This window comes from Tenrec ecaudatus, chromosome 5 (genome assembly GCF_050624435.1).
Source record: "Tenrec ecaudatus isolate mTenEca1 chromosome 5, mTenEca1.hap1, whole genome shotgun sequence".
Taxonomy (NCBI): Eukaryota; Metazoa; Chordata; class Mammalia; order Afrosoricida; family Tenrecidae; genus Tenrec; species Tenrec ecaudatus.
The window spans coordinates 66,641,912-66,660,656 of NC_134534.1; the positions used below are offsets into that span (position 1 = coordinate 66,641,912).

The 18,745-nt window shown below is 39.4% G+C and overlaps 1 protein-coding gene across 1 annotated transcript in view; it reads left to right on the forward strand.

The window, feature by feature from the left end:
* TRPA1 (transient receptor potential cation channel subfamily A member 1) overlaps positions 1-18,745 on the forward strand; it is a 54,069-nt gene that overhangs the window by 11,314 nt on the left and 24,010 nt on the right. The window contains exons 4-14 of the mRNA XM_075550837.1: positions 6,540-6,647; positions 8,424-8,532; positions 8,719-8,864; positions 9,909-10,045; positions 10,896-10,944; positions 11,801-11,900; positions 12,647-12,747; positions 13,746-13,915; positions 14,006-14,170; positions 15,935-16,049; positions 17,037-17,203. Coding sequence (XP_075406952.1) covers positions 6,540-6,647; positions 8,424-8,532; positions 8,719-8,864; positions 9,909-10,045; positions 10,896-10,944; positions 11,801-11,900; positions 12,647-12,747; positions 13,746-13,915; positions 14,006-14,170; positions 15,935-16,049; positions 17,037-17,203 — 1,367 coding nt within the window. The remainder of the gene's footprint in view (positions 1-6,539; positions 6,648-8,423; positions 8,533-8,718; positions 8,865-9,908; positions 10,046-10,895; positions 10,945-11,800; positions 11,901-12,646; positions 12,748-13,745; positions 13,916-14,005; positions 14,171-15,934; positions 16,050-17,036; positions 17,204-18,745) is intronic.

Consider the following 18,745-nt stretch of genomic DNA (forward strand, 5'->3'; position numbering starts at 1 on the left):
GAGCTGATTCCAGGAACCCAATGGAAGGTGAATTTTGAGAATGATGAGGGCAACAAATATATAAGGGTGCTTTACTCAATTGATGTATGTATGGATTGTGATAAGAGTTGTATGAGCCCCAATAAAAAGATTAATTAAATTAAAAAGAGAGATTTATATACAAGAGCAACTGAACATTGAGAAAGCATCCCAGCCCAGTCCAGATCAAGTCCATAAGTCCAATATTAGCCCATATTTCCGATATCAATCTATGAAGTCCTCTTCAGACTCACAAAACACATGCGACACTGCCGAATGCAGACCACAGGCCAGTGGGTAGAAAGTCTTTGGATCTAGTGTCATTGGAAACATCTCAGCACTAGCAAGGGCCTGTCTCTCTGTGGCTTCTCTGGCTCCCGAGGTCTGGTTGTGTCCATGTGGCTTGTCTTCTGCAATGTCTCCCAGGGAGCAGCAGAGAGAGAGAGGGGGGTGTCTCCTGCCTCCAAGGAGGAAGTTCCAGATTTCCCAGAATTCTCATAAGGCCATGCCCACAGAAGTATCATTGGCTATCTCCAGATTGACAGTCTAGACTCTACCCCCACTCTTAACCCTTAAATTGACACCAGATTAGGTGACTAACACAGGATGTCTAACAATTTTTCCTATAGAAACAATATTATGAATAGTGATGTGGCTATTGTGCCAGAACATACCCCAACCTACTTTGTCTAAAATCAGGAAATAGATCCCAGAAGTATTCCTGAGTTTCTCCCTGGTGACAGAGACCTTGACTTCAGTTAGCTTGTAGAGGGGGTGAGATGGGAACCCTTTCCCACTTTCCTACTATATATATGTAGCTCTGTCATTATACCTAACACATACAGCATGGAATGAAGGTTCAAGTTCTTTTGTCATCCACCGACCAGTTGTGTCTGTGTAAAGGAAGGGACCGTGTCTCACCAAGTATCTCTAGTATCTTAGTAAGTATATCTAGTATTGTGTCTTACTTAGGTATCTCTAGTCTTCAGTGCAGTGCTAGTAAATGATGGGTGTTGACTGGAATCAACTGATTAAGGGGTTCATGGGGTACTGACTACAGAAGAACAAGCTGAGATGATAGCACACCAAAAAAAATGGGTAAGGCTTCTGCCAGCAGTTGTAGAGAGTGAGATGATATCTGATAAGATTGTTGTTATTAATAATAATCTGCACTCTTCCTGAGCCAGATGGTGCTTCAGTTTAATTTGGCTTGAGCCTCTAGTCACTGCAGGGCCCCACAGAGATGTCATTTGTGCCCCCATGGAGTTTCTTTTGAAGGCTCTTTTCGGAAACAAATAGTCATTGACTTAATTAATCTTGGCTATGAAACTATGATTTGGGAATTCAAAGGCAACTAGCAATGAAAATACTCTGGCTAATTGGAAATGAGAAATCTCTAGACCAACAAAGAATTGTAAGTATCACATAGGAATAGAGAAGAATGTTCATAAATAAGCAAATTCTGATTTATACATTAGATGTTGCACATAATGGAGCTTTTCCTGGGTGAGAAGGAAAATAGAGTTATAAGAGAATTGAAATTGTCTATCCGATTTGGGAGTACAGCTAGGAGTGCATCTAAAGCTATTTTCAAATCCCCTTGTTTTGCTAAAGATTAAGAAAAGAAGGAGAAACAATGTTAGGTGACTCCTTGCATACTTCCAAGCAATAGTATTGCTGGCCTGCCTCTTCCAGGTATGCCCATGGGCCAGAATTTCAGGGAGTCCCACCAGCCCTTGTCATTCTTGTCTGCTTCCCTACTGTCTGCTCTGTTAGCTTTTCCCCAAACCTTTCACAGTTGCCTACAGAGTTTAAAATTGAAAATAATCATTATCTTTATATCTCCTAGTAGTCTTTTTTTGATCATTTTATTGGGGGCTCTTACAACTCTTGTTATTCTGCATACATCAATTGTATCAGACATATTTGTACATATATTCCAGCGTTCTTTTCTAGACATTTACTTTCCACTGAGCCCTTGGGATCAGCTCCTCATCCCCAACCCCAACCCTTGTGGCCCCTTGATAGATTATAGATTGTTAATTATTTTCAAATCTCACACCAACCGTTGTCTCCCTTTCCCTGTTTTCTGTTCTTCCCCCTGGATGGGTGTGTGGTTATGTGCTATTCTTTGTGATCAGTAGCCCCCTCCCTCCCCACCTCTCCCCCCTCTTCCTCCTACCCTTTTGGTACCTCTATTCCCATTTCTGTTCCTGGGTTTCATGTGTTGTGAGTTTTATCTCTTGCCTATACCTATGTACATGCTCCTGTCTAGTCCAAAGTGAGAAGCAGCACTGGGATCATGATAGCAGGGGGTGACGAGGCCTAAAGGGATCAGAGGCATACTGCGTGACCCATTGGTGCTCTACTGCACCCTGATTGACTCATCCCCTCCTTGTGACCCCTCTGTGGGGGTTGTTCCATTGTCCATAGATGGGTTTTGAGTCTCCGCTCCAACCACCCTCCATTATCACCAATGAATTTTTGTTTGTTTACTGTTTGTTATGAATTTTCTGATGACCGTTACCCGGTCTCAACACCTCACGATCTCACCAGCTGGTGTGCTTCTTCCATGTGGGCTTGTTGCTTCACTGTTGAATGGCTGCTTGTTTAACTTCAAGCCTTTAAGACCCCAGCCACTATATCTTTTAATAGCATCATCCTCCGTCTTTGCCACATCTGCTTATGCACCCATTTGGTCTTCAGCGATCCTATGGGGGTCGGGGGTGAGCATCACAGAATGCAAAGTGTTCTTGTATTGAGGGAAGGTATGAGCCAAGGCCCAAGGTCCTTCTGCAGCCTCAATGTATTGCCTCATAAATATATGTACATAGGCCAATACCTCTATTGTTATGGATTAATGTATTTATATAAATGCACACTTCTGTTAATCTTCCTATCTATCACCTAGTATTCCTGAACAGCCAGCCAATGACAGTTACACACCTCCTTGGGCCACTGTTTGCCTCAAGATTAGAGAGTAGGTGCTTAGTTCTCAATGATATAGAGACTTTACATCTTGGGGGTGGATCTCCCAGTATTCAGTTGTATGGTCGTCCTGTGGCCCCTCTTAGCTCCTCATCTATGTGTCCCTTGCAAGGCTCCTTTGTTGAGTTTCCACACTTGCCAGGTAATGACTACATTAACTAAGACTCTGTGACATATAAATGGTCGCAGATCTTTAACAGAATGTGTCTGTGGTAGTGCATGTATAACACAGGAATATTAAAAATCTAATTATTTATGATTGCAAGAAGGAAAAATAACTAATAGCCATTTATTTGGTCGATGATGTGAGTCTGTCACTTATACAAAAGGAAAGTACTTAAGTCCATAGAATGACTTGCATTCCTACTTCCTTCATCCGTTAATACTTTTCTTATATACTCATATATAAAAGTATCGGTAATATTTCTGAGTACTAATTAGTAAGCCTAATTATTTTACTGATGCTACATTGGGCCACTCTATTAGCAAGGGGATTCTAGTAGGATCATGTATTTTTGTTTAGTTTTTTTAAGGAATAGCCTGTGTGAATTTTTTTTCTACAATTGTAATTATGTATTATGATGTTGTTATAGTCTGGTTGCAAAAAAACCAACAAAAAAGCCTCTACTGGGTTAATTCCTGGATTTTTCTCTTGGGAGAGACATTTATATGAAAGAATTATTGTTAGACTGAATAGAAAGTAACAATTGGCTAAAGATTTATAGATTCTTGCCCAATAACTGGCTGACAGTCAACCGTGTAAAAGAATAAGGGAGACCTAACTTTCCTTAGAAAAAATACTTAGACATTTTATCCAGAATGCTAATTACTTACATCTTAGCATGTAAGAAACAACTCCAGATAAAGTTTAAACCAACTGTGATAAGCTATGCAATGTAACAGGGATCTGTATTACTTCTACTGAAGAGAATGTTCAATTGGCAGTTTTCAGAATTCATGCCACATAGGTAGAATAAAATGATAAAGTATGGAGAGATGTACATTAATATCCTCAGCCCTTATGCTGCTTCCAATTCCTTAATTCAACATTGCCTTAATCAATGTGATAGAGTTATCAACATTTGTGTTTGAGAAATTTATTTAGTAGCTATTATATACAAGGTTTTTTCCAGGTGATTTTTAATTGTGTGAGGAGGTTAGAAATCGGAATAGAATGTGGGGTCGTGGAATCAGAAATCTTATTGCCCAGTGTGAGACATAATAACTTCTACATTTGTTTTAATTGTTATTACTATTTTTTATCTTTCTGGTTTCTTTATATATATAAATCATTTTATTGGGGGCTCTTAAAGATCTTATAATAATACATACATCAATTGTATGAAGTGCAATTTATACATATGTTGCCATCATTTTCAAAATTTTTTTCTACTTGAGCCCTTGATATCAGCTCCTCTTTTTCCACTTCCTCCCCTACCCTTATGAACCCTTGATATATCATAAATAATCGTTATGTACATATCTTACACTGTTTGCTGTTTCCCTTCATCTACATTTCTGTGTATGATTGATTTCCCCCTTCTCCCCTCACCTTTCCCCTATCGCTATTCCCATTCCTGTTTCTGAGGGTTTTATCTGTCCTGGATTCTGTGCATCAAGAGCTCTTATCTGTGCCAATGAACACACTCCGGGGTAGCAAGATTTGTAAAGTAAAACTGGCGTCGTGATAGTGGGGTTGGGTGGGGGCATTAAATAGCTAGAGGAATGTGTGTTTTGTTGGTGCTATACTGCAACCTGGCTGGGAGGGGATGTCCAATTGTCTATAGATGAGCTTTGCATCGATATGATTGTTTGGGGCCTAACTGATCCCATGGACACCTCATGATCACACAAGCTGGTGTGATTCTTCCATGTGGGATTTGTTGCTTCCCTATTAGATGGTTGCTTGTTTAAATTCAAACATTTAAAACCCCAAACACTATATCTTTTAATATCCAGCACCATCAACTTTCTTTATCACATTTGCTTATGCACCATTTTTTCTTCAGTGATCCTGTTAGGAAGGTGAGCATCTCAGAATGCCAGGTTAATAGCATACAGTGTTCTTGCATTGAGAGAATATTTGAATAGAGACTAAATGTCCATCTGCTACCTTAATACTTAACATTTCAACATATATACATAGACCTATAACCTTATCATTATATATTAATATATTTACTTATGTTTATACCTCTATAAATGTCTTTTGCCTCCTAGCTCTTTCCTCTATTTCCTTTTACTTTCCTCCTGTCCCACTCTCGTTTGACCTTCATTTGGGTTTCAGTAATTCCTCTTGGCTGCACTGCACTTGATCAAGCCTCACCAGGCATTCTACACCCTCGCCATCAATTTTAAACCTCTTCTTGTTCCCTTGTCCCTAGGTCTGTTGGCTCCCTTTCCCCCTCCTTCTCCTCTCTCATGTCCCCTGACCATTGGCTCACTTTTTTTCTCCAAAGCATTGTTTGACCTTCCTGTCTTATATGATAGACATGGGGGTTGGTGTGGGGCCTATAAATGGTTCCAGGTCTGTCTGCTTTCCAGTCAGGTCTGGTGAGGTGCTATGCCCTACCCATTGATTCTGAAGCCTATTTTCAGGATTCTTTGGGAACTTCCTTGCTTCACTCCCCTTGCTGCTCTGTTGCATTCACTTGTGTTTCACCCCAGTGTGTGGAGGGGAGGGATGGGGGAAGGTCGGGCAGACTGGACACAATTACACCATTCCCGCACTGTGTCTCCAGTGCTGTTCCCCGTAGCAGTGTTTGTCAGTGAGGGGATGCCGTGTCTCATGATGGCACTGCCCCTATGGTCTTCTCTGTGCATTGATTTCTCTGAGCAGGAATGTTGTCCTTGAGGTTTGGTGGGCCAGAATGCTGTCCACTCTCTCTCTTTCCCTCTTCGTTTGCTTTCGTGGGGTTTGGACAGACCCACCGCCTTCTCCAAGCTATATTTTTGTTGTGAATTGGTAGGGATTTACATTTCAGATAGTAACTTTTCTATTCAATAACTTAAACTAGTTATCAAACTCCCCAATAGGCTGCTCTACCTTAGCTTTGATTTCTCTTCTTTCTCTTCACCCACGTCAACACCTCCTGCCTATCGCTATATCTTCCCTTTTTTGCCCTTCCCATTTGGTAGCCATCAACATCTATTTGTTTGGGTATGAAATATTTTGTCTTGATATTTTTCTTTATAACAATGGTCTCACACACTATGTATCCTTTTGTGATCGACTAATTTCACTGAGCACAATGTCCTCCAGACCTATCTATGCCGTAAGTGGCTTCTAAATTTCATTATTTTTGTAGAGGCATGCCATTCCATTGTGTGTATGTAGCAACGTTTCCTTTTCAATTCTTCTACCAATGGACATTTCAGTCATCCCCATCTTCTTGCTATTGTTAACAGTGATGAATGTGAGTTTGCATATATCTGTCCCCATGTGGCTCTTATTTGGAAGACACTTTATCTTATTTAAAACCTGGGCTTCGCCCCTCTGACAGTTATTCTAACTTTTCATTTTGTCCCTGTAGGTCTTGGTTGAGCATGGAAGTACACATATCAACTTGGAAGGAGAAAATGGAAACACACCCGTGATGTTTGCGTGCTCCAAAGATAATAGTGAAGCACTACAACTTTTGGTTCATATATCAATTTCTTTTTTCCTTCTTTTCTTATCTGTATGGTACTATAGACTGAGTCACTGTTGATGTTTACAGCAGACCTTCCACTTTCCTCTTTAGGAAAATATAAAACGCATAAATGGCAGGAAAATGTTATTTTTGTTTGGGGAGTAGATAGATACATGGCCCTAATTTCTAAAACAGATCTGAGTGGATTTAAGAAGACTAACATAAAAGTATGGAAAAACTGTGAGAAAATCAAAGTAAATTACAATAGTAATTCTAAATATTGGCAAGTTACCCACCAAGAAAAATGTAGGTTAATTTCACATATAATTAAACATAGATGAAAAATCTTAAATAAAATACTAATAAATTAAGTCACCAAAAACAACCAAAAGAGTAATATGCCAAACTATGTTGACCTTGTCCAAGATTGTATACATAGTTCATTATTAGATAATGTATCAGTGATTGTTGTACATCAACCGGCCTAAGAAGATAAGATATGATTGTATCTACCTATTTCTCTAGCAAGTCTCCTGTAAATCTAGTGGAAAAATTGGCAAAAGGCACACAAAGCTTAATTTCTTTAATAACAAGAGAGATGAAACCATGTCATATATTTCACCTCTAATATATTTCCTCACCTCAGCTTTAAAAGGCAAAAAATCCTTAGTTGATTTACAGTGTTGAGAAATTCTGATAAGTCAGAATTTCATTCCCTGCTGATGGGAATACACTTTGACTCTTCATTTTCCATTCTTGGAATATAACATGAGGTGATAGATCCAGTTACAACAAAGTCTCATGATTAGGGATTTTTATTTCAGTTATAAATATCATAATTGGAAATAATTGGAAAAGCTACACTAATAAGGGTTGATAATATTTTCATGTATGCAAAAATATACTTTTGATAAACTGACATGCATGATAAGCCATTAAAATATATTTGAATATTAAAATAATATTCTTTACAATGAAGAATATTATTAAGTAAAAGCTTTTATGAAAAGTATGATGAAACTGTATATGGCAAGAAATAAGACTCATAAACAATAATTTCTTCCACAATGTAAATGCACACAATCTCTGGAAGGTGAGGGTACAGGTGGTACTTACTTGTTCACATTATCCTGCCCTTTCAACATCGTTTGTGACAATAAAAGGCACTTATAACAATACAGCAGCCAAATGATTTATAGAAAAGGGTAGCTGAAAATAATCAGCTCAAATACAAAGTTATTACAATATTCAGTCCATCTAGTCTTATTTTAGTAAACTTTCCTGAGTGAGAAGACCTACTTTCCTAGTTTAACAGGAATGTTAGTCTGATCACATACTAATTCTAAACCAACGACGCGCAAAGGAGCTGGAGAATGGTTTGTGTAGGACATGAAATAGGCACAGGCGAGCCAGGATAAGTCATGATGCTCTCACTCCCTTGGGTCCAAACACCTTACACCCAGATGACTGTGACCTTGACTTAGAGGAAGCTGTGTTCTCATTAATTCCATTGAAATGGTGTTCTTTTTTTTTTAATGGTGGGTATTCCTATTGATATTTTCTGTGTCATAGTTCATTTGGAAAGCATTTCTATAGTTTAAAAATTACTTTCCTTCCCAGATTTCATATTATATAAAGCCTATCCTAGGTATTTTAAAATAATTTGCCAAGCTCAAGAGTATACTAGGAGTCAGGCCTCAGGAGATGACCTGGCAGAGGTATCTGAGTTCTGGTTCACTCTCATGGCTTAGAGTTTAAGCCCTGTCATTTTATTTCACCTTCCAGTTAAACAAAGGAGCGAAGCCATGCATCCAAAATAAGTGGGGATGCTTCCCTATTCACCAGGCTGCATTTTCCGGGGCCAAAAAATGCATGGAAATAATTTTAAAGTTTGGTGAGTAGAAGTTTTCATATATTATAGAGTTTAAAGAAGCCTATTATTGGGAAGAGACTCTTCATTTGAAAATCAACTAATAGAATTTTCCATGGGCTTTTATGTAGCTCTAAATAATTTATTTTTCAAATTCAAATTTTTGACTTTAAATATTTAAGCTGTCTTGAAATGCATTTTCTTCTAAAGGGGACGATCATGGATACAGCAGACATAATCATATTAACTTTGTCAATAATGGGAAACATAGCCCTCTCCACATGGCAGTTCAGAGCGGCGACTTGGAAATGATCAAAATGTGCCTGGATAATGGTGCACAGATAGAGCTGATGGAGGTAATGATTCCTAACTCCAATGACACTTTGATTTTAGGACTGTCATATATTTTCAACTGTGCGTCTTTGCAACAATTTTCCAGTTCATTGTATTTAAAATGTACAAAAGAGAAAAGAAACATTCTTAATCCATTGCAGTTAGGTAGATTCTGACCCATAGTGACCCCAATAGGTCAAAGTAGAACTGCCCCATGGGATTCCCAACAGAGGGATCTTTATGGAAACAGACTGCCACACCTTGTTCTTATGGGTCTGTCCAAATCGCTGAACTTTGGGGCAGTAGCTGAGTACTTTAAGCCTGTATCTCTGGGGCTCCCAAAGCTAAAGACACCTGGAGGGAAGTAGATACTGAGAAGCCAAACACATAAACTCCTAAATATCAGACTAGGTAAAGAATTCTGGAGTCTCCTCCCACTCCCCAAACAGTTGCAGTCACAAATGCAGGGACAGTAAAGATTGTACATCCAATTTAACTCTCGTGAATGAAGTTGAGGCCAAGATGCAGATATTAATGCTGTCAGCCGGGATATCAAAGCCTGCTCTTGAATCATGTGTATTTTCAGTCCCATTCTGCAGAACTATCATATTTAAAGGTCAGTTTAACTAATGTGCAGAGATCTGTATGTGAAAATATAGGGTCATTGCTTCATGCCAGTCATCTCTGATTGAAGTATAGTGTGCTGGCTTCCCATTTCCCTGCATCTGGCTGGTGTCTAGCCCTTGGGGGCCTTTAGGTAAGAACCTGCCTTGAACCCAACCTTGCCTGAACATTTGCCAGCTACTCCATTCATTTTTAGTCTAAAAAGAGGCCTCAGAGATTATGAGCGGAGGGATTGCCTCTCCGCCCCTTCACTGTAGAAAGAGCCCGCCTCAGAGACCAGGCCGTGACAATAGCTACCTATGACATTTGTACGGATGACTTTCAGAAGATCAAACTGATCCCCTTTGATCCTGGTGACTTGCAAGGAAGCTCACGGCTGACCTTACGCTGTAGCCTTAAACTGAGACTCTAAACATTGACTCCGGTGTCACAACTGTTCACAGAATGGGAAGTGCACAGCCCTGCATTTTGCTGCCACGCAGGGAGCCACGGAGATTGTTAAACTGATGCTAGCCTCCTATTCCGGTGACAGCGATATTGTTAACGCAGTGGATGGAAACCAGGAGACGCTGCTTCACAGGCAAGTCTGCTACCGGGAGTCCCCTACACACCTTCAGGCTCTGCTGTTAAACTATCTCCCGGAAGTATAGGTCCCCATTTAACGCTAGCGGTGGTCTAGAGCTGCAAAGAGGTAAACTGAGATACCAACGATCCTGTGAGCCGACGGAAATCAAAGTACGATCTTAAGTAGGTTTTCACAGAATGGAATCTCCGCTGGCGGAGTCTGCACTAATTCTCAGTCCAGGGAATACAGACTCAAGATGAATTATCTAGAAGCTAAGGAGGTCAGCATAGAAGTTTTCCCAAGCTCTTTGGAGCCTGTTGCAATTCCTCATGCATGTTTTCCTTCTCCACAGCAATGCGGAACATCAGAGCTTTGGCAATGTTTGCCAAAGAGAAGCTCTCCTCCCTCCGTGGGCATTGGAGCCCCGTGGTGCATCTTGGGGCAGCTTGTCTGATGTTGTCCCCCTGTCCCCAGGGGTACTAAAGCCATTTCTTTGGTCTTGTATTTCAAGGCTTTGGGCCAGAAATTTCTATTTTAACTTCTCATCAATGGACATGAAGGTCTTACAAAGAGAAATAAGTCTACTAACATAAGAAAAACAATTGTGATGTATTTAAAATTTTTTCTATTACTTAGGAAATACAAAGGCTCAAAAAGTTCCTAATTGGGGGGGAAAAACATTGCTTTTTTTTTCCCCTTTGGTCTTAACCTAATAAGAATTAATCATAGGCTTTGAAAGATTATCAAGTCTCTAATATGTATGATATTATTAAATTGCAAATGAAATTTACTTTCGGATTATGGCAGCTTTACTTTATATATTCATATAAACAGCATCTTATCTTTGTAATTTTCCTTTTTCCAGAGCGTCACTGTTTGATCATCATGAACTTGCAGAATATCTCATTTCAGTGGTAAATATTTACTTGACAAGTTTATTTTCTTTATTAATATTTATTTGAAAAAGTATATACATAAAGTGGATTCTCAAAAATAAGTCACATTTTAATTTCCTGTTTTTTAGTAAAGAAAATTTACAGAAGGCCCATGTATGTCAATATCTTTGCTAATATCTAAGAGCTAACCTTCAAGGTTGACATACAAAAGAAAGTGTGCTCTTTGATAGCCTATTTTAGCTTGATATAATAGTAGTACGTGAGCTACAGGATCGTGCATTGTGAGTCAAGAGAATACGACCAGAAACATTTTTTTTAATGTTATGCTCAGAGTTTCTGGTGTTCATGGTATGAGTGGCAGGGGCCCCATAAGACAGCACATGGGCATTTACAAGTAAAGGTGGAGGGTAAGGGGCTGTGATCAAGCACCTTTCATTTGATTTTCTAGCAAACATTGTGCGGCAAGGTCAGACTATGCCGGGATTTCGTTGGTTAGCTATATTTGAAACTAAACTTGTATCTCAGGACTTGAGACTGTTTGCCAAATAGGAAACCAAGGGTATTTGTGATGCAGGTATGCCAGACATGAGGGGAGAAGAGTTCTTTGGGGTGGCTATTCAAATATCGATCATGGAAGCGAGAAAGAAGGTTCCTATGGAGCCATGCCAAGGCATCTGATGCTGGAAGTCGGAGCCCCTAGTGAGGGCAACCCATGTGAATTATAAGGAAATGTCCAGAAATACTCAAGTTTGGCATATGTTTGAATTCTAGTTCTATTTTCCCTATCCCAAGGAATTCCTTTTATGTAAAATTTCAATGGAAGCTGTTTTTTGTTGATCATATGCTCTGGATTGAATAATTTGCTTTGTTTTAGGGTGCAGACATCAATAGCATTGATGGTGAAGGACGTTCTCCACTTTTATTAGCAACTGCTTCTGCATCTTGGAATATTGTAAATTTGCTGCTCTCAAAAGGTACAAGAGCCTCGCCAGACCTTTAGAATCACTATTCTGTTTGTTAAGTAAACACATAGTAACCATTGATAGTGTGCCAGGCACTGGGCCAGGCAGTATGAATATGAAGGTAAACAGACACTTCCCATATCTAGAAAATTCTCCATCCAGTAAGGGAGTGTTCCATAAAACAATAGCTTCAGAACAATAATAGGTAATGTTTATGAATCAATTATTATTTCTCAGGCATTTGATTAACATTTTATCAATGTTTTATCAGTTATAACACTTTATAAACATTTTCTCAATGAAATATTCTTTCAATCAGTTCATTCTGTGTGGTATAGATACTATTACTATCCCTGTTTTAATTGTTGGCTGCATGTCATGAGAATACAGAAGAGAATGTTGTTTTCTTCTTCTCTTCTCTCCTTTATTTCCAATATCACCATCTTTATATTTTATGATAAGAGTTCATCTGAGGAGGCCTTTATATCTTCATGGAAACATTGCATTATCTTTTCATTCCTTTTTTCCATTGACTTTTTGAAGTCCCTTTGTGTATATAACAAAGTACATACCCTCCCCACTGCTCCATAGCTCCGTCTTAATATATGCTTAGTTCTCTCATCTAAATAAAATTTCATGCAAGTTAATTCAGGGATGAAGTAGGAAAATATTTATCTTATTTTCTCAAATTGAAAATTCACCCTAGGCCATACTTTAAGAAAATGAACAGAAGTTTATTTACAGTGTGATTGTTTTAGGTGCCCACGTAGACATAAAGGATTATCTTGGACGTAATTTTTTGCATTTGACTGTACAACAAAGTCATGGATTGAAAAATTTGCAACCTGAGTTTATGCAGGTAATTTATATGTATCTATGCGGCTAGGTACAACAGAAGAAAGTGAATTTGCATGTTATGATTTTCATTATTATAAAGATTAACTCTAATATGTATAACAATGCTTAAAATAAAGATGCCATATTTGAATATTTACAATGTAGTACCAATAATAATAATAATAAATTAGATAAGGATTTAATTTTCTAAGTTATAGAAAGTTTCCATATGGCCCCATCTATCATAAGGATATAAGCATAATCAATCAGTTTCATTTCAATGTTTAGCTATTACAAATTGCATGTCAGTGAAATAGCTATTCAAGTACATGAGTGAATTAATAATACTTAAAATCAATTAAGCAAAAATATGTTTATTGATCAATTAAGCTACTCATCTGCTCATAAATTATTTACTTGATATACATTGTAAAACAAAGTAAAACTAATTTTAACACCCTGTGGAGCACAATTGTATTCTTTTTTTTTTAATTTATTTTTTAAACAATTTATCACAATTGTATTCTCATACGCATTGGCTTGCCGTGAATTGGAATCAATTTAAGGGCGACTGGAGAATTGGTCATTTTACCATACCATCTCACTTTTTGTAACAGATTACATTAGTGCTAACTCCTAAATATTATTTATGGAAAACCAAAAGAGGAATAAGAGGGACCTTTGGTCAAGTTCATTTAGAAAATTCTTGTGTAAGAGTGAACAGCTGTGTTAAAAATATTAAAATATACTCCCAACTGGGACTTTCAGAGCCTGTAATATGATAATGTGCATTAGACAGAGACAGAATCTGCAACATTATCCGTACATTGGGGGATATATTTTTATTCTAGCACCTTCAGGCCATTTGCATTTTCCCATAAAGAAATTCATATCTGCCTTCACTGTAAAAGTGCGATACTAACTTGCAGTATAATTTGAAGACTGTTTATTAGCATAATAACACGGCTATAGGCAGACTAGACGATGGCATGAGTGAACATACATTTTCCCTCCCTACAGATGAAACATATTAAAGAGCTGGTCATGGATGAAGACAATAATGGCTGTACTCCTCTGCATTATGCATGCAGACAGGGGGTGCCTGTCTCTGTGAATAACCTGCTTCATTTTAATGTGTCCATTAATTCTAAAAGCAAAGATAAGAAATCACCGCTGCATTTTGCAGCCAGGTAAGGATCAGTATGTGCAGTGTATGTGCATGTCTTATTTCTGCTCAACGTTTGCTTTTTATAGACCCATCTTAATTTTTTCCCCTCAAGTTATGGGCGTATCAATACCTGTCAGAGACTTCTACAAGACATATCTGACATGAGACTTTTGAATGAAGGTGATCTCCATGGCATGACTCCGCTGCATTTGGCAGCAAAAAATGGACACGAGAAAGTTGTTCATCTTCTCCTGAAAAAAGGTGCATTATTTCTCAGGTGAGATTGTTTAGTTGACATAGTTACATACTTGGTTTTAAAAGAAATTAACTTGTTGCTGAGTGTTTTTCTATTTTAGTTTTACTTGGGATACCTAACTCTGCATCTCAGTAAGTACTCCTAATTATCTTACTCCTCAAAATATAGATGAGTTCTCATATATGGAGAAGGAAGTTTGTATTCACAATTGACAAAAGAAGACATTCTGTTTAGAGACTTGAAGACGTTGCCAAAGGATGTAGAAAAAGTGGTTTTGAGGAGAGTAGTTCTAAGGACTTTTGATACAGTTTCTCATATGAGGTGACCTCAAAACATTCATGAAAAATTCCATTATCCTTAAATTCCATTTTCCTACAAACTCTTTGAAGTCCCCACAAAAATCACCTCATAGAGTCACATTCGATGAATATACAAGATGTTTTGTGCATGTGTATATATGTATCTATAGACATACACACACATTCTAAAACCACTCTTCATTCATTCTGGTGAATGCTAACAAAAAGCTCCGTTAGGTATAAGAGAAGACACATTAAACATTGCTGATCTTTGATATACTTCAAGTAAGGGAAATAAAACAAATTAAAAATATGTAAGCATAATGAAAAAACCCAGCATAACTCCATGAATCTTTTATAAAGCAAAAATGACTAAAAAATGTTATAGAGACAAGTCTTCTCAAATCAGCTAGAATGTGGCCAAAGCTTACTAGGGCAAAGTCCCAAACACTCAATTAAAAAAAAGTTTTATTGGCATATACTTCATGTATCATGCAATTTAATCATTCAGTCATATTAAGAAGACCTGTGCGATCATTACAACCCACTTTAGACCATTTCTTCTCATACGCATTGTTGTTAGCTCCCCAGCTCTCCTCGTCCTCCCCTGTAAGCCTTAGCTACTTATCAACATATTGCCAGTGAAGCATTGCTGCAACTGAGAATGAAGGCTTAGCAGGGAACCCCAGGCAGCAGACTGCAGAGAACGCCCAAAGTGGACCAGGGAAAGAATTCCTGCTTAACTCAAAGAGCCAGGTGTGTCTGTACCTGCTCGCTAGAACTGAAGCTCAATGGTGTCAAGGCCTCACACATTGATTCTATGTCTAATTTCAGTAAATATATCTACTGTGACTGGCCTTTATTATGTTTACATCCTGAATTTTTTTTGGGGGGTGGAGAAGGACAAAGATTTTCTAGAGAGTTGAATACACAAATTAGGGAGTACAAAAAAGGGGAAATCTCTGAGACCTGAGTTCTGAGAAAGATTTGTAATACTAAGCTAAGTTTCTTAGAGTCAGGCATTATATTATACTTTTTATTATTGATATTGCTATTATTAACAGTAAATGTTGGCTAGCAAGACTAACACTATCATGGAGAAGCTTTTTATACAGTGCTTAATGAAAGCTTTAAACTTGTACATAAATACATCCCATGGCTTAAAATAAATCCAACACAAAAATGCTACTTCTACTATCTCCAATCCCCGGCTTTAGATAGCGTGCTGATATACTCTTACATTCTCTCTAATTAAAATTATGTGTGAATAACACCTCAAGTAGCTCATTTAAGAAAATTGGGCTTTAAATTAACCCCATTATGATAAATAGATAATACTACTTTGTTCCTAGATCTCAATTTTGCCTTTATCTTTTGGTCAATCAGACCCACCACTCAGATTAATGAGCCGAGCGGCATCACTTCTCCCCCTTCATCTGTAAAGTAAGTACATGTGTGCACACACCTTTTCTTAACTCTCCCTCAGTGACCACTATGGCTGGACTGCTTTGCACCATGCATCTATGGGTGGGTACACACAGACCATGAAGGTCATTCTGAATACCAATTTGAAGTGCACAGATCGGCTGGATGAAGAAGGGGTATGTACTGTGTTCCTCCCGTCGGCCCGTCATCTTGGTGAGAGCCTCTCTTCCCGTCCCTGCCTCACTCCCAACCATGAGTTAGGTTCTTTATATCCAGACTCCAGGAGTGGGAAATGAGTAGTCACAAAAGGAAATAGGAGACTGGCACTAAGGCCTCCTTTCCAGTCTCACGGAGGCCCATCCACGGGCCATGCAGTATGGCGATACCACTCCCACTGTCTCTGGTGAACTGAGAATGAGGAAAGGACAGGGTGAGTTTTCCATGACATGTGCTTGAAGCCCCGTGACCCATTCTACTCTCAGGCCCCGCTTTTCTAGGAGAATGAGTGTATTGTCCTTTCATGATGACAGAGATAGATTTTTATGATCTTATGTGTGAAAACTAAGCACTGGAAGCCTCATAACCATCAAGTGGCGCTGGCGGCTATGCATTGGCCTGCTAACCATAAGGTTGGTGGTTCAAACCCACCAGCTGCTACACTGCAGAAAGTTGAGAGAACTGTCCGCTCCCATGAAGACTTCTCATTTTGGAAACCCTACATCAGGTCACTAGGCCTTGAATCAACTCCTTGGCAGTGGGTGTTTGTTTCTTGAACACCAATCTTTACTTTAAAAAAATGTTCCAGACTCTGACACCTGCAACCTGCAACCATTTCTTTACCACAAGGCTGTATCTCCGAGGAGCTTTCTCTTGTGTGTGCTGGAGCACTCTTGCCCTCCAGGAGCACCCTGTCCTTGTGAAATCTTTCCTTTCCCACAACAAAGCCAACCCGAACATCGAATCCTGGTCTGCCCTCTACCCGACCATCTTTGAACTAGTCTGTTTATTATTTAAACATCAATCTCAGATTTTGTGTCTGTTGATCTAAGATCGTTCATTTTGCTCATACTTTCATTTAAACAATTCAAGAATGAAAGAAGCCAAGTGATGGTAAGTAAGCAAGTGTGAGCATTGCATTTCCCATGTCCTGTTTCCTCTCAAAGAACACCGCACTTCACTTCGCGGCCAGGGAAGGCCATGCCAAGGCCGTGGCACTCCTTCTGAGCTACGGTGCGGACATAGTCCTGAACAAGCAGGATGCCTCCTTTTTGCACGTGGCTATCCACAACAAGAGGAAGGACGTCGTTCTTACCGCAATCAGGAGCCAAAGGTACCCGGCTTGACTGTCCAGAATCATTAAGATTCTCTGTCTTGAGGGACGAGTCACAACTGCAGCAGGCATAAAAGAGAGAGAGAGAGAGAGAGAGAGAGAGAGAGAGAGAGAGAGAGAGAGAGAGAATGAGAATATGTTTAGCAGGTTATCATACATTTTAAAATGCCACCGGCTTACATAAATCTGTTAGCTTTCATGAACTGTTTGGGTGCCAATAGTCAAGTGACCATACCACCTGGTCTTTAAGTTACAGTTCATAGTCATGGTTATGAATTGGGCTGCGATCTGCATGGTTGCAGTTTCTAACGACCAGCAGCTTCTCGGGGGAAAGTCTGGGCTTTCTGAGTCTGTCACCAGTGACTGCCTTAGAAACCCACAAGGCCGGTGCTACGAGTCAGCATTGACTCCATGCCAGTGAATTTGGTCTGGGCATACATCAGAGGGAAACAATACTTTGATAACACTATTTGGTAGAGCTTTAGAACCTGGTTTTCTGGCACTTAGGAGCTCATGCATGTAAAATGTCTGCCATCATGGTAATCGAGAAGTAAACACTGCCCTTCCCCACCGGAAATTGCACTACTCTAGGCCAACAGAAGCCCCCCAACAGAGTGTTGGTGCCATCTAATGGAATGTTAACGCATGATCTGCAGTGGTTGGCCTTCCCCACATCCTCAGATATTTTAATAATGGAATTGGAGGGCAATTTCCCCCACTTCTTATATACAAACTTCTGTGTATAATCACCAATATCTATGTTCAAGGGCCCAGGGTCAGCCAATGAGTAGCCCCCACAGGAAAGGTGGGCGGGGCCTGTGATATTGAGCACTGGTGGCGATCGCATAAACCTCTGCTGAGGAGCACCTCAAAAACAGCAATTGGTGGAAACGTGCAGTTAGGAATTTTGTGGGGGTGGCATAGAGACTCTACGCGGGTTTTACCAATAAGGTGAATGCGAAGAAAAATCTGGCTGTTTTTAGAAGCAGTTCCCGATTAGACAGATGGGACCCTGGAGACAAATAGGTTTTTTCTTGCTTCCTGGTGCAAGTTTATCCCTCATTAATGTTGGAGGCTCATTTGAATTCCATCTAATTGGATAGAGACGACAGGAGGGGCAAAGTCTTTAGCGCACTGGCGGAGTCCATGCTCATTGGTGCACCTTGTCTTTTAATTGGTTGCATAACACACACATGGATCCCATGCTGAGTATTATGTGCACAGAATGCTGCTGAAATATGTATGCAAATATGGGTCTGTCTACCCAACACCGTCCGCTGTGGAAGTACTTAGCGTTTTATGGTTTCGGGAAGAAAAGAAGATGACAACCTCCCTCAATGGAAGGCATTGAGGGAAAGAGAATGGTGGTTTTCACAGCTCTCCTGCAATTGGCCTATATGCCCACTGACCCCCGGGGGACATGGCGTCCATTCATTCTTCACCTTGTTTGGAAGTCATGGGTAATCCCTACATTAGGAATGAGCGCAATCCCTACATGAATGTTCTTGAAACCCCAATTTTGAGTTTTCAATATTAGCTTTG